At 49.7% G+C, this 21,044-nt stretch overlaps 1 protein-coding gene across 2 annotated transcripts in view; it reads right to left on the bottom strand.

Moving 5' to 3' along the window:
• Positions 1 to 21,044, bottom strand: part of OTOF (otoferlin) — a 90,758-nt gene that overhangs the window by 54,558 nt on the left and 15,156 nt on the right. For both annotated transcript variants that reach the window (XM_065891176.1, XM_065891177.1), the window contains exons 2-3: positions 19,903 to 19,961; positions 7,466 to 7,554 (exon numbers count right to left, since the gene is read on the bottom strand). In XM_065891176.1, the coding sequence (XP_065747248.1) occupies positions 7,466 to 7,554; positions 19,903 to 19,961 (148 nt within the window). The remainder of the gene's footprint in view (positions 1 to 7,465; positions 7,555 to 19,902; positions 19,962 to 21,044) is intronic.

Below are 21,044 nucleotides of genomic sequence, written 5' to 3'. Positions count from 1 at the left end.
GCTGGCAAGGGGACGAGAGGGCTGGCTCAGGCTCCAGGCTGGGGTTGGAGAAGGTGGCCCAGGAGCTGGGGCTGGCCAGGGCGGCACGTCCAGGAGGGTCTGTGACCCCCAACAACCGTGTGTGGGTGTACGTATGACGGCCATTCCCCTGGGAGAGCTTGAGGGCAGCGAGTACCTGGGGGGATGTCCACAGACGGGTCAGTGTGTGCTGGCAGAGCCTCGTGCCCCTTGGGTACAGGCGATTGGGGTTGCCGAGCCCCTGCGGAGCAGCTTCCAGGTGCCCAGCATGGAGGCTGTGGGGAAGGACCAGAGGCTCCTGGACACACAGAGAGTTCTTCCCCCTTCCACCTCCCTAATCACTACCAAGGTCTCTACCCCTCACCGGCACCACTGGCTCATTCGTCCTCTGTTGAGTCAGTAGTGATGCCCACACACACCTGCATTCTGCAAGCTCCTTGGGGCAAGAACCCATCTGACTGTGGGATCCCCATCCACCCAGCTGCCTGGAGGGGATCAGCAGGGCAGCGTTGCGATGAGCACAGACCTGGAGTCGGAGAGACGGGATCGGAAGCCCAGCTCGGACACTTACTAGAGGGTTACCTGCTTCCTGGGCAGCTGACCTGGGCTCTCAGTCCCAGATTTCTCCTAAGATGAGCTAATGACCCCTGCTTCACAGAGTTGCTGTTTAGAGGACTAACAGAGATCCTCTGTGCCAAGTTCTTAGCAGAGCGCCTAGTACATAGCCAGCACTCCAGGAGCTGTCTGGTCGCTATCAAGGGGGTGATGTTATAGTGTGAGCCTTTCCAGGGAAGCAGATGTTTCCTATTTCCAGACTCTATTTGATATTTCTGGCTCACAGGAGATCTCAAAATCTACTGGCTGAATTAATGAACAACAGTGGGGGCCCCATAAATGCTGACTGAGTTGACCTGCCACTTCATCCCATGGTTTGAAGGTTATTGCTCTAGGAGAGTACAGGGTACTCAGAGAGATGTTCTCACACGGTGATTCCACATGGGGTAGATTAAAACATACACACCACTTCTGGTTGAAGGGACAAAAGCAGAGGGGGGCATTCACAGGGTGTGAGACAGGAGGGGACCTTGGGATCATCTGGTGCTGCCCTTGGCTTATAGAAAGCAGGAAGGGACGCAGTTAAGTTAATGGCCACTCCGGATGAGGTGAGGTATCGGTGGATTCTGACTTTACTGGACATGTCTGATGTCTGCATCCTCCTGAGGGCCATGGAGGGAGACACTGTTTTAAAAAAGCCTCCCGTCTGTGTGAGGGGAGAAAGTGCTGGGAGCAGCCACAGTGAATGAATGCTTCTCTCCGGGGTTCAGAGCTCCATCTGTCAGCTCGCCCCATCCTCCCTATGGGTGAAACTGTTCATACCATCCCTCCACTCTAAAGTCTACCTTGGCTTCCAGGCTCTTCTCAGACAAGCCCCTTGGAAGCTGCCTCCCCCGCTGCATCCTGCCCTCTCCCAGCTTGGGCTGAAGTGCCGGGCTGGGGTCAGGAGACCTAGAGCCGCTGCCCCTGGGTCTCAACTTTGTCTTTATAAAATGAGGGTGGTGGGCTCTTAGCTTCTGTGTAGCCCTTCTAACAGTAGACTCTAGGCATGAACGTATATACTGGGTTTTTTGCAGCCTCATCTCTTTAGGGTCTAAATCTGTGGTTCTAAACTTCAGCATGAACAGAATCATTGGGAGGACCTGCTAAATCACAGACGACTGGGACCCCCCCCCCCCCCCACCACTGTGCTGGTAACTGTTAACAACTGGCTGGGGGAGGGGAAGGGCAGTCCTGACCTGCAGCTTTTGCTCATTTCCATGGTGTAAATACCTCCACCAAGGCCAGTTTCAAGCTTCCAATGTGAAGCCACTGAGCACCGAGTTGGGAGAGATGTGTACCATCTGCTCTTGGGAGCCGGCCCCGCCCCAGGGGGTCTGACTCAGCAGGCGAGGTGGGGCCCCAGAATGGCTATTTCTGACAAGTGTCCAGGTGATGCTTACGATGGTGCTTGGGGAGCACACTTTGAGAATCCCTGTTCTACCACTGCCCCTTGCTGACTGGAACTTCAGGCCCTTTTAGCTCCACTAGGGCCTGTTGAGCACCTGCTGAGCGCTGGGTACGCAGGCACAACTTTCCCTAGAAGATACCCAGGGATCAGTAGAGATGCTGCAGTGTGACAAGACACCCCCAGGGGGCAGGATGGAGCTATTCCTCCACAAGTGCTCAGAGAAGGCTCTGGCACCTTCCAGGCTTAAACAAGTTCTCAGACCTTTAGACTTGCGAGGGACCTAAGAGGAAAGCTTGTCCAGCATTCCGTCAAGGAGAAGTCCCTTAGTATAGCTGATTCACTTTGTTATAAAGCAGAAACTAACACACCATTGTAAAGCAATTATACTGCAATAAAGATGTTAAATAAAAAAAAAAAAAAAAAGGAGAAGTCCCTTAAACCTCCTCCCTGACACACACTCCCAGATCCTGCTAGACGCCCGGTGACGGGGACCTCACTACACCCCGGCTGCTCTCACTGCTCACCCATCCACCTCTGCTTCAATCACACAGTAAGCTGAGCTCCGCCTTCTGGCAAATTCCCCTCTCCTCATGCCCTGGTCCAAGCCCTGTTCACACATAGACTAAATGCCATCCCTAATGGGAGGCAATGTAGACAGCAGAAAGAGCCTGGGCTCTGGAGTCAGACAGAGGGGGGTTTGCCCAGCAGCGTCTAAGAGGGTTTCTACCACCTGGCAGCTGTGTGACTTGGGCTGGTTCTCCAACCTCTCTGAGCCTTGCTTTTTTTCCCACCTCCCCAAAGGAGGTGATACTGGGTGGTGGTGAGTACACTCAAGTGAAAGTCCTCTAATACCGCCACACTCAGATGTCACATGTCACAGTGGGGCATGGGGTGGGGCGGTGTTTGCCGTCTGGAGGGCCCATACACACTGGTCTCCTGCACAGGGTGGCCTCTGGGGGCAGATGTGCAGCCTCACAGAGCCAGAGCAAGCCTGTGGCCCAGAAGATGGGGCTGGGATCCTGGGAGCTAGCAAGGGCAGAGGACTGAATTCACCATACCCACAGAGGGTGGCTTGTGGGGCTTTAACTCTTAATAGTTACCTGCTGCTTCCCCCAAACAAAAATAAAAAATAGTGTTCTTTGAAATGGACAACAGATGTGATCTCAGTCTTATGTTAAGGATAAAGAAAAGCATCCATCACCGGAGGAGTGGATAAAAAAGATGTGGTGCATCTATACAGTGGAATATTACTCAGCCATCAAAAGGACAAAATAATGCCATTTGCAGCAACATGGATGGACCTAGAGATTGTCATACTGAGTGAAGTAAGTCAGACACAGAAGGACAGATATCCCATGATATTGCTTACATGTGGAATCTAAAAAAAAAAGGGTACAAATGAACTTATTTACAAAAGAGAAGTAGAGTCATGGATGTAGAAAACAAACATGCTTACCAGGGGATAAGGTGGGGGGAGGGATAAATTGGCGGATTGAGACTGACATATACACACTATTATGTATAAAGTATATAATGAATAAGAACCTACTGTATGGCACAGGGAACTACTCAGTACTCTGTAGTGGCCTATACGGGAAAAGAATCTAAGAAAAAAAAAAGAGTGGCTATATGTATATATATAAAACTGACTCACTTTGCTGTACACCTGAAACTAACACAACATTGTAAATCAATTGCACTCCAATAAAAACTTTAAAAAAATAAAGAAAACCATTTTTTATAAAACTTCACCCTTTTTGCACATCTGTAACGTACCGTCCAGGTATGTTACAGGGTGCTTGCTATGAGAACACAACTTCAAAACAAGTGCCCGTATGCTGCTTCCAACAGAGCGTTGCCCCTCAACTCCCTTCCATAGATGTTCTCTGGGGAAGGAGCTGGTGCAGGAAGGAAAGCCTTGGGTCTGGCCTGCCTGGTGACCCCGGAGACCACCTCCTGCCCCGATCCCAGCTGCCCTTTGTCCAGCCTGGCTGGAAGCTCAGTGGGTCAGCGTGGAGGAGCTGCCTGGGAGACGGGCCCTCCGGATGGCAACCCCCGATTCTGGAGGCTGGGCTGGCCCCCACGGAGCGGCTGGGAAGGCCGAGCAGGGGCAGGATTCTCGGGTAGTTAGCCAGCAGCGAGGGGGGCCCACAGACTGACCACAGTTGCAACCAGGCACCAGGGTCTGTCAATAATTCATTGCTTTCCCCTGGGAGCTGGTGTCAAGTGCCTGAGGCCTCACCAGGCCTCCACTGCTCTCCTGGCTCCTGAATTATTCAGGAGCCCCAGGAGACTGGTGCCTGGGTCAGACCAGCCCCCCTCCAGGGTTCTGGACAGGCAGAGGGGGGTGGCACAAGATCCTCTGGACCCAACACCACGTCCTCACAGGGAAGCCCAAGGCTCTTGTAAAAGGACCTCATTCAAGGTGGGCGGAGCAGACCTGGAGTCTCCTGGCCTGGGTGAGGGGTCAGCTTCTATGCTGCCCTCTGCTTCTAGAATAAGTCCCTTTCTCTGTGGTGGGTGGTGGTGGGATCAGGCCCACAGGTTCTAAATCTCACGCCAGCCTCCTTTACCTCAGTTTCCCCAAATGTACCAGTCATGTGACTGGGTTCCTGGAGAGCCCTGAGCTCTTCAGAGAAGAAGGGCCACTCGAATTCCTGTGCCCAGATGCTCCTACCCTGTACGCTCTCTCCTCCTGACATTTACTCATTCACTCATTCCACAAAGTAAGGGGGGCCTGCTGGGTGCCGGCCACTGTTCCGAGCAGCGGGTGTGGCTTTACTGGTTGCCGTGCCTGGTGCAACCACCAGAGGCTCCCCAGAGGCTCAGCTGCCCCATCAGAAGGAGCCTGGTCACTGAGCTGGGCCACGGTGGTGACAGAGGGCAAGCACTAGGTGGCCCTTTTCTTTGGCTCTGGGAAATAGAGCCCAGACTCCAGGGTGGGAGACTGAGGCCCACCTGACTCCAAGCACCTGCCCTCCCTTTCCCACCCCCCGAGCTGGCCTGTGTCAGGTGGGCCCTGCGCTGTACACGAGACCACCAGTCCTCCCCACCCCAGCTCTGCAGCCCTGGACCTTCTCCAGGCTTCCAAGGAAACAGCAGGACCCACTTCCACCAGGTCCAGGCCTCCCCTTGTGGGGTTTCCTGCCTTTTCCTGGGTGGGGGCATGGAGGGCCGGGAGAGAGAAAGGAGAATCAGAGTAGGGACTCCCCACTTCTGTCTCCTTCTTGCTGGTGTTTTAGAACGACTCATCGAAGCCTTATATTCCAGCATACTCACTGTTACAGTAGTTGATTCCCTAAACAATTTACCAGATACTTCTGATTTGTTTATAGCAAGAGTTTTGATGTTTTCAAGCATTTTAGGGATTGGTCCAGCAGCTTTCATTTAAATGGTTTAGCAATCTCTTCCACATCCTGGGTTTCCACCATCACTGTTCACATACCCTGGTTTCTGGGAGTTTGAGGATTAGGAAGGGGAGGAAGGAGACCAGCATCCTAGCCACCCCCCTACGGCCGTCTACCCCTGTGGCCTCAGCAACCTCTCCGAGGCTCACTTTCCCCATCTGCACAGCGAGGGTTGCCCTGGCTGAGCTCCGAGGCTCCCTGGTGCTCTGCTGTCTACCGTGGGTCCTGTTGGGATGCCTGGAGCTCCTCCCAGCCCTCAGCTTCCGATTCTGCTTCTTCCTCCACATCCACCTTGCTGTGTATGTGCCTGTTTCTCCTGTTCTCACAGGTTACCCCGTCTCTCATCTCAGGGAAGAAGGTCCTGCTTCATCTTGGGGGCCCCTGGTGGGGTGTCTCACCAACCTTTCTTGTGGGTGCCAGAGGCAGCTGCCTGAATGATGGGATGCCCCGATAGGCCTCTCTGCTGGTGGGCCTGGAATGCCCACATCCCATACCCAGTTGAGATCTCTCCGGCTCCCGATAAAAGCCACAGAATCCTTGGAGGTCACGTGGTTTGGCCCTTCCTGACTCAGAAATCCCCTCTACGGCATCATGGTCCACTCCCTGCTAACCCTCTCCCCGTGACAGCTCATTGGTTGGAGAGCTCTGGCCATCTTTCATCTGTCTGCTGTCCACCAGCAATGCAGCCCTGCCCTGATCCTGCTTCTAGGCACACATCTTTCCTCTTTCACATGGCAGAAAACCTTCTTAGGGGGCAGACATGGTGCCCTAACCCCTCATCTTAGTATCTCCAATGACTAGCACAGTGTCTGCCTGGTACAGAGTGTTTCTCAGTGAATGTTTGATGAGTGACTGAAAGGAGGGACCAAGGATGGATGGATGGATGAACATGTCTTCTGTGATTTTCTCCTCTAGGCTCTCATCCCCTTGTCATGAGGCAAGATTTAAAGCCCCTTCCCCCTGGCAACCACAAGGCAGTGCCTACTCGTGCTCTGTCCAAGCAGCGTGGGGACAGTGGAACCCTTGCCCCTCACCTCTCCTGCTCTGCTGGCTCTCCTACTAACATGGCCTAGGGTTAGGTCAGCTTTTCATTCATTTGAGGTCTTCTCCCACTGTTGAGTCATACTGAGCTCTCAGTGAATAAAACCCCCGCACCATTTCAGATGTGTCATGGTTCGGCCATGACCCCCTCTAGCTTGTATAAGAAAACTGGCTTTCGAATCCAAGACAGGAACTTACATGTACTACATTTAGCCACCATTACAGACGGTTCAAATGATTCTGAATTTTGCTTGTCGCCCAGAGAGAAGGATGGGAACTACGTTTGCTGAACCCCCGGTAGTGGTTCAGCAAAAGGAGGTAGATGGGCTCCATTGCAGAATGTAAGCTCCATGAAGGTGGGCACCTTGCCATCACAGTAGGCACTTAGTAAACATGGGGATTGAATGAATGAATGAACATCTGTCTCATTTAATTCTCACAGCTTCCCTTTGAGGTAAGTACTTATCCTCTTTACACATGCAAACATTGAACTCAGAGAGGTCATGCAACCTGCCCAGGGTCACACAGTAGATGACTGAGCTGGGATCTGAGAGCAGGCTTTCCTGACTCCTAAACCACTGAACCAAACTGCCTCGGAGCTTCCAGTCCTCCACAGGTGTGACAAGTTCACTCTCAAGGCTACAGATAGGTGGTCTGTTGGAAGGTATTATCACCTTCTCTGATGGGTAACTGTTGCCCAGCATGGTGTAAAGGGGGAAAACTTGAGGAAGGGGACAGGAAGCTGTGCCAGGACTGGGGACAGAGAGAGTGAACTTGGCCAACAAGGACTGGGAGGGCTGGGAGACTCTGAGGACAGGAGGGAGCGGGGGTTTGGGGGGAGGGTGGGGGCGGGTCTTTGAAGGTCAATCCAGGCCCCAGTGCGGGTCCCCTTTTAAACTCAAAGGAGGGGGCAGCCCAAGGAGCAGGGCAGGAGCCCCGCCCCTCGGAGCCCCGCCTCTCGTGCCCCGCCCCTCACACCCCGCCCCTCACTTACTTGTTGCTGAAGACTTTGCTGTAGTTGAAGATCTGAATCTCGAGCATCTCATTGCTGTCGATGCTGCTGGCCACCTGCCACCGGAAGGTCTGGGGAGAGAGGAACAGCTGTGGCCTTGGGTGGAAATGACAGGGAGGGGTGTGGGGAGAGGGAGGGGGACGCCTGGTAAGATAGCCCCTCACATCAGCCCAATGTTTCACAGGAATTGGAAGACCAGATGGAAACTGGGTGCCGGGGTGGAGCAATAAACCCTGCTGGACCTGACTTTGAATAACTGAAAATAACCGGAAAGCTCTGGGGCCTGCTCAAGATGCCGCTGAGAGATGTTCAACAAGGGGGATTTGACAGAGCAGGAGGGAGGCAATGACCTTTTGTTTCATTTCTATCACCAAATTCAGAACGCACAAGAGGCCAGTCATACATAGTAACAATAGTAATAGTGATACTAGCTGCCATTTGTGGGTCTGAACTTTCCATTATGTGGGTCTGAATGCTTTAGATGCATTAATTCCTTTAGTCTTTACAACCACCCAAGAGGCTGGTAACGTGGTCTCCGTTCTAGAGACAGAGGAACCAGGGTTCGGGGAAGTAACAGGACACTGTTTTTAGTGGCCCAGCAGGTGCTGGGCAGGCTTCTGAGGGCCCACCCGGCAAGCGTGCTGCTTCAGAGCAGTTCTTCATTCTCCAGGGAGGACTTGGGGGCTGGGGGAGCACCGAGCCAGCCTGGCAGATCACGGCCGAGTGTGGGCAGGGCCTGTCATGGCCTTCATGTCCCCTCTCTCTGGGGCTGGCCAAGGGCCAGGGAGGACCCTGACATGACACCTCCACGGTCAGCTGGAGCGGGCAGGTGAGGGAGGAAGAAGCAGAGGAGGGAGGGGGGCCTGGGGTGGGGAGGGAGAGGGCTTTGAGAGGGGCATGGTGGGGGGGGGACTTTGGAGGCCTCAGACACAGAAGGAAGAAGGCGGGGAGGGGAGCCTGGGAGGCAGCCTGGCCGCCCACAGGCCCCATTAAGCTGCTCTGTTCCTGCCATCTGGAGGTCTCCAGCTCAGCAAGGGTATGGTTTCCTTAATGAAGTTGCCATTATCGGGCTGAAGGGAAATAAACTAGTGTGCGAAGGGCGAACTCATTAGCCACCATGCAGAGGGAGGCGGGTCTGGGGGGGGCACCAAGATTTTGGTTTTCTTAGAACCAAGGGGAAGGGGGTGTTTGAGCCACATGAGGGTGTGTGCATGGGATTTTGGCACTTGAAGGAGGGAAGGAGTAGGAGAAAAAGGAGCTGTGGAAATGGCACAGTTAGAGGAGGGTGGTGTTGAAGAGTGACACAATTAGGTGAACACAAAGGAACCGGGAAACATGAAGTCCTTTGGAGGAAAAGGGGCCCAGAGAGGGAAGTGGCTTGTGGTCCCTTCTTGCCCATCGCCAGGCCCTGACTTGCCCGGTGGTCGGGGTGCGGTTTACTGGGTCACCGGGGCTGACAGGCTAAGAAGGCCACCGTCGTGGACCAGTTTGCTGAGCAGAGAGGAGGGGAGTCATCAAGGGCTGGGAGGGGTACCTGGGGGTCCCTGACTGGGGATGAGACTCCAGAGGAAGCCCACCCAGGGGCGCCCTTTCAGAAAGTTTTCAGCTGAGGGAGCACATTTAGCATTTCCAAGGAGAAGCCTCAGTCGAGCCCAGCCAACCCACAGAAGCATGATAAACACGAAAATGTTGCTAATTTGTCAGTGAGCTTTGGGGTGGTTTGTTACGCAGCCCTGGATGACTGTGACAGTCCCCCGTGCTGGCTGTGCCTCTCTCTAGGAGTCAGCCGCATGTCAGGGAGGCCTGTCATCAGGGGCAGAGCTGGCTCCCTGCCCGGCCCTTGCCTCTCCACATACCAGCCCCCTCCCTTCCCGCTGTCCCCCGAACTCCTGGGATAGCTTGCCTGTCCCACTCAGCAGTTCAGAGCCTGAGCAGAGCCGACAGGCCCAGTCTTGTCTCGTTTACTTGGGTCACCCTGCACCCAGCACGGGGCCTGCCGCATGGTAGGCACTCGGCAAATCGGCCTCAGATGGTTGCCTCGCCTGCAGCGCTGCTCCTTGCTGGCCTGGGGGTGAGGCCGAGCTAACTGCCCTCTCCACAAGCTCCTCCTCCTCTGCAAAGCGAGGGTGACGTCACAGTACCGCTTCTTGGGGTTATCGCGAGGCTGGTGAAGCACTAGCGCAGAGCCCGGTGCAGGTAAGAGCCTGATCGACATGGCGCTTTATTACAGTGAATTCTACTGCGTTGCTGTTATTTCCAGGAGCCGGGGCAAGGTCTGGCATCCTTGGGGATGGACACTGCAGGGATTGCAGGGGGCTCCTGGGGACAGAGAGCCTCTCTCCGGCCTGAGGCAGCACCAGAATGATTCTCTTCCTGCAGCCACAGCAGCTGAGGATCGTGTCTTCTGCCTCTGGAGATGCCCTGAAATCAGTGGCCTAGCGATCGGGCCAAGGGAGCCCGCACATCGTCTAGGATCCCACCCCGTGTCGGCCTCCAAACATGCCAGGGGACTCAGGCAGTAGCTGAGCCAAAGATAGCTACTCAAGTTGTCAGGAGCCCGCGAGCCCCACGCAGGAGCACACGTTTGCTGGGCACTTCCTGTGTGCCGGGCTCTGCGTGGGGAGGCAGGGGTGTGTCTCAGGAGCTACTCTCTGGGTAGTACTGAAGACAGGCACAGACCTGAAATTGCAGCCCGGGAGAGGAACATTGACAGAGTAAGGTGGCAAGCATTAGGGGCAGAGGGAGGGAAGAGGACCTCTGTCCGAAGTGGGTCTCAGGAGCACCGGGAGTGTGGAGCTGTGACCCAGTTCACCAGCTCTAAGCTTTCCCGTGACCTGGCAGGTGCCGGCCAGGGTGGCGGAGTTCTGCATCCTATCAGCCCCAGCTATCTAAGACTCCACGGAAAGGTTTCCCTGATGCAGGCTGGAGAATGACCTGGGTTATCCTGGGCTTCATCAGCTGGGTTTGAAACCATCCTAAATCAGCAAGGCAATGTCCTTAAAGAGACAGCCCTCTAAATTTTGGGGGGAAAATTTTAGGATGTGTTGCAAAGCTTTAGGGTGCAATAGAAAGAGACTGTCTTGGGAAGTTAGAGACCCAAGACTCAAACTGGGTTTTTTCCTTTGTTCATTCTTTCACTCAGCAATGTTCCCCTGAGCCCTGTGCTGGGTGCCAGGCCATTCAAGAACCACACAGGTATGTTCCTGACCCACGTTGCTCACAGCCCATGTCTTCCAGGTACAAGTGAAGTGGGAAGATGAGCTCTGACCCTCTACCGCCCAGGCTGATGACCTCTCCCTCCTCTGGGCTCAGAAGGCCCATAGTCCATCTTTCCTGTTCTGGGTCCATCTCCCCACTAGACTGAGCCCCTCGAGGGCAGGACTGAGCCTTGTCCACTTTGCAAGTGGCCATAGGCTCTGGAATTAGACTAGGGTTCAAACCCTGATGCGCTACTCATTGCCTGGGGTGTTGCCCACCCAGTGCGTTGCAGTGAGTTATGAGGCTTGCGTAAGCTCTCAGCCCGTCCTGCCGTGTACCAAGCACTCAGTACCTCGCAGCTGCCCTTATTCCTACAATTACTATTGTTATTCCGGCCTCTGCTGGGAGGTCTGGTCCACAAGAGCCTGGTTAAGGCCAAACCAAGCTGGCTTGGAGTAGGCTGGGTGTGGCCATGCCCCCACCCCACCACCAGGGGCCTCGGCTGGCTGCTGGCCTGGCACGAAGGCTGTCTCTCTCGTCTCTGTCTCTCTCTCTCTTTAGCTTCTCCATAGTTGTAGGTTAAATGCAGGATCTCAGGTTCCAGCCTCTGGGAAAGGAGATACCAAGTCCAGGCTCTGTTTCCACCATTGTTGTGCAGAGTGCTGTCTTTCTGCCATGTCCACCCCCCACCGCCTCAGGTTCCTCCGCTGTGCCTGCAGCGGCCCCTCCCATCCTTGTCTGAGTAGAGGAGGGAGAGATGTTTGTTTTCTTGTCTTTTATTTCATTTTCACCCATGCAACATTTCTGTGAGGCAGACAGAGCAAGGAGTCTGACCCCATTTTTCAGAAGGGGAATCTGAGGCCTGGAGAGGTTGAGTGGCCAACCCAAGGGCGCAGAGCTCATTAACAGCTCAGTGGGGACTGTAGCCCAGGTCTCGTGACTCCCAGGCCAATGTGCTTTGTACCTCACTGAGCTGGTTCCCAAAGGCCCTGGGCACAGTAAGGGTGAGAAAAGAGACTTGCTGGGAAGCTAGGAGACCTCTGGAGGTTTTGTAAGGGGCAGCTGAGATTTCTTTTCCAAGCTTATTCTGGAAACACTGACAGGCTGGTTCTTTCAGGAGCCAGCCGGGAAAGTTTAGGACTTGTCCACCCGAGGCTGGGGAGACAGGTATAAGTACGGGTGCAGTTCCAGGCTGTCTTTGGAGAGTTCCCCGGGCCCTTCCTGAGCAGGAGGTGGGACGGTTGCCTCCACTGCTTTGTGGGGTGTACCCTGCTGACCAGTGGCAGCCAGGCTGCAAGCTGCTTCTTAGAAGGAGAAATGGAGACAGGGGTGTGGAGAGACCCCGGCAAGGCCTTGCAGGAATGGTGGGGGTCAGGCCAAGCAGCTTTCTACTGCTGCATCCAGAGGGGGCTTAGTATCTAAGAACCCTGGCTTTGCCACTTACAGCTGTCACCTTGGGAAGGACACGTAGTCTCTGAGCCTGAGTTTCATCGCTGTAGTTGCTGTGGAGACTGGATGGAGGAGGCCTTGCTCAGGACGCAGCAAGGTGCTACTGTGGGAATCTGCTGCCATTATCTTCCCACGGGGCTGCCCAGAGGGCAAGTGACGGGCAAGTCCGTGTCCCGTGGGAGGGCCTGAGCACTGCAGGTCACTTAGCATCCTTGCCGCGTTCCACCAAGTGCCTGTGTGCGTATAAATTTCCCCAGGTGGGAGCTACTTCTCCCCGCCTCACGGCTGCTCTCCGATCCTGGCATGTGCTTTTGCCCATAACTCCCTGGCTTCCACCCCTTCCTGGTCTCTCTGCACTGACCCGGAGGCTCCCTGTGCCCAGGTTCCTGCAGGGATCCTTGTGTATTGTTGCACCTGCCTCTCCCTCTGGGGCATCTCTACCTGGGCCTGGCACACATCAGGTGCTCAGAACGTGGTCCCGTGCTCGGGGCGGCAGGACTGACTCTCCCCCTGCCCCGTGCTGGGAGGCCCTGGGAAGAGGAAGGACACGGTGATTAACCTGGAATGTCATGTATACCCATGGCTCAGGTGTCCCAGGGTGCAGTTAATGGAAAAGAGTGACAGTGCCCTTATAAGGGGCATCAGGTTGCTGACGGGCTGGAGGTCTGGGTGGACGTGTCCCCTGGGATACTTGGTGAGAAGCAGGGAGTCGATGCTGCGCCTGGCTGACTGGGGGCAGCCGCCCAGGGAGGCAGGGCTGAGCGATTGAGCCAGGCGGCCTGCATTGTCACCCAGGCAGGCCCTCCAGCTCGGGGCCCTGACTGAGGAGGTGGTGCGGAGGGGAAGGAACAAGCAGGTTGTGCGGTGGGGCTCATCTGAGGCTGAGACACCAGGCTTAGTACCGGCAATGGTTCCATCGTCACGACAATCTCTCATTTTGTTCATGGTTTTACAAAGAGACTTCATACCCATCGCCTGCCCCATTTGACAAGTGTGGTAGCTGAGGCTTAGAAACTGAGGCTGAAAGTCATACAGCCAGGAGGCGGAGAAGGCAAGAACAGAACTCTCACTGGGGAGGGTACAGGTTGGGGGCTGTGATGGTCAGTGGTGGCCTGAGCCCAGGTGAGAAGGTTGAGGCCTTGCTCCCCTGTGCCTACAGCTCTGGTCCTACGGACACAGCTGTACCGTGTGGGATGGGCCCAGAATGAGAAGACAGCAGTTCTCAGTGGCCGCTGGAGGCTGGTCAGCTAAATGCTAGCCTCAAAGGGAACAGGCTGTCATGAGGCCCTTTCCAGCCCAGACAGAGCCAGACATGAGGGGCAAGGCCCAGGAAAGTTGGGATAAGCTCTTCTGGGGTCAAGCAGAGCTGCGGCTTTGTGCCAAGATGGTGACTTAGGACTCTGCTGCCTCCCACCCCAAAGTCAACCCCGTAGGAACTACAGAAGCAAGAGGGGAATATGGATTCTAGGAAGTAACAAACAAACATGCAAGCAGGTATGAGAAACCCAGGGGGACCAAAGGCTGTGTGAACTGACATGAGCTGGGGAGTATGGAGGCTGCTCAGCTTGTGGGGGAGGGGTGAATGGAAGCAGCAGTGGGAGAACAGGTTGGAGGAAATCTTTGCAAGTTCTGCTCTCATCACTCCCTGGCACTACCTTGGGGCAATGGTTGCCTGCTCCTTTACTGATAAAACTGTGACAAAAACCCTACTGGGATGAGGTTTAATAAAAATAGATGCTGATAAAACAGCTGCCTCATACTTTCTCTCATTGAACCCCCAGAGCTAGCTTGTTAAAATTCTCGACTGCTTTCTGTCAACCATGTCTCACCTTTAAGGCTTAGAGATGAGACCCTGACTCTGTTTCTGTGGTGACTGGGCCCCCCTGGTACTCATGCCCATCCTTCAGCCCCTAGAGGCTGACACAGCAGCCTTTGATGGTTGCTCAGTACTCATTACCAGACAGAGTAGCTGATACCAGGGGAGCTCAAACAGGGCAAAGTAAAGAGACTGGGAGAGTATCTCTCCTATAAAAAAAAGACAACAGACTGAACTGTATACACCAACTGGAACAGGATCATTAGAACGAATGGACCATAAAACTCTGTGTCAGCAAAATATAAAACAAGTTCAAGGAATCATAAGAAAAAAGAACAAATTAGTAAACTGGAAGATCAATTTGAAGAGCTCCCTCAGAAGACAGCAGCAAAGGATTAATCAACAAAAACCAGAAAAGCTAAGAAATGGCAGCTAGAAGTAGTACTGACATCTGATCATAGGAGTTGCAGAGGCAAGAACAATATAAAAACTGAATGTTTGAAAAAAATAATGGTGGGGCTTCCCTGGCGGCGCAGTGGTTGAGAGTCCGCCTGCCGATGCAGGGGACATGGGTTTGTGCCCCGGTCTGGGAAGATCCCACATGCCGCGGAGCGGCTGGGCCCATGAGCCATGGCTGCTGAGCCTGAGCGTCCGGAGCCTGTGCTCCGCAACGGGAGAGGCCACAACAGTGAGAGGCCTGCATACCGAAAAAAAATTAAAAATAATGGTGATAGAATTTTCTATAATAAATGAAAGAGGAAAGGCCTTAGATTTGAAAGAGCTCACAAAATAGTGCAAAAAAGGAAAGATCAGGAAACCCACAATTAGACACATTATAATAAAATTTAAGAATATCAAAGATAAAGGACTTATATTTGAAGCTGTGAAGGAAAGAACTTCGAGCTTAGAATTTTATAACTGATGAAACTCTCATTCAAACTTGAAGAAATAAGAAACACATTCTCAGATTTACAGAGCTTTAGAAGGATTGCTACATAAAAATTCAAGTGAAAAATACTTTTGGAGGAGGTACTCAAATAAGAAGAAAAACAATTCCAAGAGATGCTTCAAGAGATATGAGAAATAAAGGTGATTAAGTATCTTGGAAAAGACTATTGTTGCCTTTAAAAAGAACAAAGAAGGCTAGGACAAATAAAGGAAAAAGGGAACACACCTTCATAAGAACCTAGAATTAAAATTCTAATCTAGTTAATATCAGCATGAGGATGTGGGCTGAGGTGGGGAAATCAAAGAGGCACAAGAGAGTATTAAAGTACTTGTCACGTTAGGAGAAATTATATTTATTTGAGCTCTCAACAGGAGAACATAAACATAAGTATGGAAGGCTGACTACCTACCTTGAAAACAAAAACAGAATACATAGCTTTTCAACTAACAAAAGAAACTCAATCTATCCAACTGAAAGCTGGAAAATAGGAAAAAAAAAAAGAGAAAGAAGCAGAAAGTACAGTAAATGGAAAATATAAAATAAGATGGTGGTAGAAATAAGCCTTATAATAATAGCAATTACAGTAGAGGTAAATGGGTAAAACTAATCAATGAAAACAGAGAGACTCTCACATTGGGTAAGAAAACAAGACCTAATAATCCATGCCCTAAGAAGACACACTTGATTTTAAAAACGGAATTATTGAAGATAAGATCGAAACAGATATACCAGGCAAACGAACTAAAATTGGCTGCGATAGCAATCTTAATATCTGACAAAATGGAAACTGATGCAAAAAACAACATAAGAGACAAAGAAGGATATCAAGTGCCGTTGAGGGAAAAATAAGCAAGATGATATAGCTGTAATGAACATAAAGGCAACTAGCAACAGTTTCAAAACACATCCAGCAACAACTGACAGAACGGCAGGGAGAAATATATAAATCAACAATTGTAGCAGTAGATTTTATTACAGTCATTATTGAAACTGATAGATCAAGCAGAGAAAAATAAACAGAACATTTGAAGAATGAAATAAAATAAATAATAAGCTTGACCTTATGCAATATCAAGCTTATATAGAGCTACAGATAGAACCCCACAGTAAACAAATTCCTTTTAAGCAGAGGGAGCATTTATGACCATGAATTGTGTCATAAGAGAAGTATCAGTAAATTCCAAAGGATCAGTACCATACAGACTTTGTTCTTTGATCATAATGCAATAAAACTAGAAATGAATAAAATAAGGAGCTATAATTTCATACATGTATTTATTTGGAAACTAAATAACATTATTGTATAACTCTTGGGTTTAAAAGAAAATCATAAAGGAATGTAAGAAAAGTTTAAACCTGAATAATAGTGAAAACATTATATATAAATATTTATAGGATACAGTTAAAACTGCATATAGAGCAAAATTTACAGCTTCAAATACATTTATTAAGAAACAAGAAAAGTTAAAAATAATACGCTTACACAGAGCGGCTGGGCCCGCGAGCCATGGCCGCTGAGCCTGCGCGTCCGGAGCCTGTGCTCCACAACGGGAGAGGCCACAACAGTGAGAGGCCCGCGTATCGCAAAATAAATAAATAAATAAATAAATAAATAATAATAGGCTTAGCACTCAAGAAGTTAGGAAAAGAACCATAAAGTAGAATAAAATAAATAGACAGAATGGAAATAATTAAGAAAAGGGCGGAAATCAATGAAATGGAGAGCCGCAACAGGGGAGATTAATGAAGCCAAAAGCTGGTTCTTTACAAAGACTAATAAGATAAACAAATCTTTAACAAGACTGACCAAGAAAAACAGAGAGAAGATACAAATAAATGAAATATGAAATAAATAAATAAATAAATAAATAAATGAAATATGGAATAAAAAGGGGGAAATAACTTTAGGCACAGAAAAGATTTTAAAACAATCTTAAAACAGTATGATCAAATGTGCACTAATAAATTTGAAAACCCAGATGAAATGTAAAAATGCCTAGAAAAATGTAAAAATCCAAAATTGGTTCAAGAAGACATACAGAAAGTGAAAAGGGAGTCAAAGAACTCCCCTCCCCAAACTGCCCAGACTTACACGTTTTTACATTTGATTCTTCCAAAATGTCAAGGTAAATTTCTATCTTATGCATATAATTCCAGAAAATTTTATGTATTATTGAATTATGAAAATTTTATGAACATAGCGGCAAAAATCTTAAAATTATTTGCCAATTGAATCTGTGTATTAAAAATAATACGCTATGAAATACACTAAAGGAATATGTTATAATTGTCTCAATTGGTGCAGAAAAAGTTTTTGATAAAGTTCAACAACCTTTTATAATAAAAACTCTTAGTAAACTAGTAAACACAGTTACATAGTAAAATCCTATTCCAGCAATTATTTTTGATGACAAAACTTTAGATGCATTTATTCTCTTTAATATGGAGAATGCAGAAAGGACACCCACCAAAACCATTGCTGTTTAACATAGAACTAGAGATCACAGCCAATACCCTATGGAAAGATAATGAAGTAAGGAGATAGGATTGGAAAGGAAGAGATAAAACATTTCTTTTTGTAGATAATATTATCATATACATAAAAACATAGAATCAATAGATAAACTATTAAAATGAATAAGAGGATCAATATCAAGTTCAGCAAGTTTGCCAGATAAAAGAGGGACTTAAAAAGGAAGGGAAAGCATTTCTCTATGCCAGCAATAATCAACTAAAAAATGTAATAAGATACCATTCATGATAGTAACAAAACCATAAAGCATCTAGGAAATAATCAAGAATACATAAGACTTCTATGTAGAAAACTTTAAAATCCTAGTAAAGGATGAGATAGATGATTTAATATTATGAAGAAAATGACATCTTCCTAAGTTAATTTTTTTTTTTTTTTTTTTTTTTTTTTTTGCGGTACGTGGGCCTCTCACTGTTGTGGCCTCTCCCGTTGCGGAGCACAGGCTCCGGACGCACAGGCTCAGTGGCCATGACTCACGGGCCCAGCCGCTCCGCGGCATGTGGGATCTTCCCGGACCAGGGCACGAACCTGTGTCCCCTGCATCAGCAGGTGGACGCTCAACCACTGCGCCACCAGGGAAGCCCCTAAGTTAATTTTTAAATTCAATAAAATTCAATCAAAATTTATTTGGTTTTTGGAAGGACTTAATAAACTTACTTTAAAATTTATCTGGGAGAAGAAAGATCCACAAATAGGCCAACTTCAAAAAAAAAAGAGTGAAGAACTTGCCTCATCAGATATTAAGACATTTTAAAAAGCCATATTAATTAACACAGTGTGGTAAAGTTCAAGAACAGACAGATAGACTAAAGGAATAGAATAGAAGACTCACATAGACTTTAACATACAATAAATGGAAGAGATGATTGCTTGCTTTGCAAGCTGATGTTAGGAAAAATGGTTCCCTTTATAGAGAAAAATAAAACTGGACCCCTATCAAAAATCACATACAAGATAAAAGATACAACTATAAAATCAGAAAATGTAGGAAAATATATTTGTAACCAAGAAGAGTATATAGACTTCTTCAACAAAACTTGGAAACACGCCAGGATTAAGAATTTCTAGTCAATGAGGGGCACCAGGGACAAAGTTAATAGATAGATGGTAGACTGGGAGAGGATATTTCAATATCTTAAACCAACAAGGAGTGGGTATCTAGAACATACAAAGAGCTCTTGCAAATCAATAAGAAAAGACAGCTATAACAATAGGAAAAAAGGGCCAAGAATATGGACAGGTAATTTAAAGAAGAGGAACCTTTAAATGTATCTTTAAAACAACAGTGAGGTATTATTGTTAGCCTGATGAGAATCAGAGAGCTGTATAACACCAGGGGTACGTGAGGATGTGGAAAACAGGCACTGCTAGTGTCAACCATGACAGTCCTGGGTCAAATTAAGTGTATGTATAGCCTATGAGCTAGCAATTCCTGGCCCTGGTGTATATCCCAGAGAAATACTTACACAAGCCCAAGGGGCATATGCATGAGAATATCCATAGCATCTCTGGGGGTGGGGAGTTGGAGGCAAGCTAGGAGTTCCTCATGGGGCGTGAGTACACAGGCGAGATGAGTAGGGTGATTAACTCACCCTGGGTTGACCATGACTTTTCTGCTTTTAGCCCTGAAAATCTGTGTCCCAGGAACCCCCTAAATCTCAGGCAAGTCCCAGGATGGTTGGTCAACCTAATGTGTGTTGGATGTGTCCCATGGAGTACTGTAGAAACAACAGATTAGCATAGCAATGGATGGAATTTTAAAATGGTGCTCACTGAAACAAAAGGAAATATTTAACATGACACCGTGCAGGTAAACATAAATTATATGCTTACGAGATAACAGTACCAATTTTGTAAGAACACACGGGAAATCAAAAGATACACACGTTAAACACATTAGAATGGTTGTATATGGAGGGAAAGAATATGGAGATAAAAGAGAATGTGTGCATCCATCTATCCCTACCTACACACTGAAAAACAAGAGGGGACCTTGTAGGGACCAATGAGACAACGTGCCATAAACGGAGACAAATGATTTTCTCAACCCTCTGAGCCTGAGGTTCGAAAGAACAGAAAAGCTTCCTGCGGAGCCACAGTGGAAGAGGTAGCCCACTAGCTCTTGGAGAGGAAGGGGTGAGGTCCGTGTGTGACTGTATTTGTTGGAAGGTGGGTTAGCCTGGCCCTCCATGTGCCCAGGGAACAGGGAAGCCCCTCCAGGCGTGTTGGATGGGCCCAGCTGGCCCTTCTCTGTGCCAGACGCTCTGCACGGGGCTATCCTCTACAGAGGTCCCTGAGAGGGGTCCTGGGTGGAGGGGACAGGAAGGCTCCTCCCCAGCTCCCACCACTGCCTCCTCCCAGGAAGCAAGGAGCTCTGGGCAGGCTTCCCCCCAGGGTGTGGGAGCAGCACACCCCCAGCAGGCGGGGAGTTGCTGGTTCCCCTCTGGGCTTGTGCTACCCCAAGGGCATCCTACCTCTGAGAAGTCAGCCACATCCTCACAGTTCTCCAGGACCCGGGAGTAGAAGGATTGCCCTGGTGGGGAAAAGAGGAAATTATAGTCAGAACTCCCTGGACAGTAAGCTGTTTATTTAATAGCTCCCAATTCAATTATTTTATATGTGAATGGACAAAGGTCTCAAACCATTTAGAAGAGTGGTTATCAGTGGAAAGGGCGAGTGAGAAGATATTGAAAGCAGCATGCTTTGATTTTTTTATTGTATACACTTGAGTTTGACATTTTTCAATGACTGTGCTTCACTTTTGTAATTGAAAAAAGAATGCTTTTAAAAATCCCCACCAGCCTAAACCAATGGACCATTCACTGAAGGGCTACCTCCAGGTTGAACTCAGTCTCATTCTGAGGGTTAGTTTGGGTTGTCACCGGAGGGCAGGCTGGGGACCCAGGAGAGGGGTGGGGGAGTACGATGTGCTCTTCTCCCCCTGGAAACACCGGGAGATCTGTCAGGACCAGCGCCTGGCCAGGGAGGCATTGGAGTGAGTCCCCTCTGATGCTCCTTGGTGATGGGGCTCCATCCCCCTGGGAAGCACTTCACTCCTCTGGCCTTGGTGGCCTCACCTGTATAATAAGAGGGTTGGTGCAGGGATATCCAGGGCTTGCCTGGGTTTTAGAATTTAGAAGCAAGTCCTAGTTCAGTATGAAGCTGACAAGGAGGCGGCCAGGGGTTTGATGCCAGAGTCAGGTGGATGGTCTGGGGAAGGGTGTGTGTGAGAGTGTGTGTGTGTGTGTGTGTGTGTGTGTGTGTATTTGGAGGATGGGGGCACATGGGGAGGGGTTGCAACCAAGATAATGAGGAAGAAGCTATAAAGCGAAAGCTAGAGACACAGAAAACAGATGTGGAGTAGACAGATGGGAAAGAAAGATTCTTTAGCACTAGCCAGGGACAAAACAAAACAAAACAAAACAAAAAACTAAAAAGAAAAATCTCAACGACAAATCCCGAGGCAGCCAGGGGAGGAGAGGAAAGCGTGAGGGATGGTGCCTGAGCCTCTTCTAATTTTCCCCACAGGCAGCATGCGATACAAATTGAGACTCAGGTGAGCATGTCTGTGCACTGGGGCTTCCCCAAGGAAAGCCTGCATAATCAAAGGCCCTTT

This window comes from Phocoena phocoena, chromosome 14, assembly GCF_963924675.1.
Source record: "Phocoena phocoena chromosome 14, mPhoPho1.1, whole genome shotgun sequence".
NCBI classification, from domain to species: domain Eukaryota; kingdom Metazoa; phylum Chordata; class Mammalia; order Artiodactyla; family Phocoenidae; genus Phocoena; species Phocoena phocoena.
This window is presented reverse-complemented; position numbering and strand designations above follow the sequence as displayed.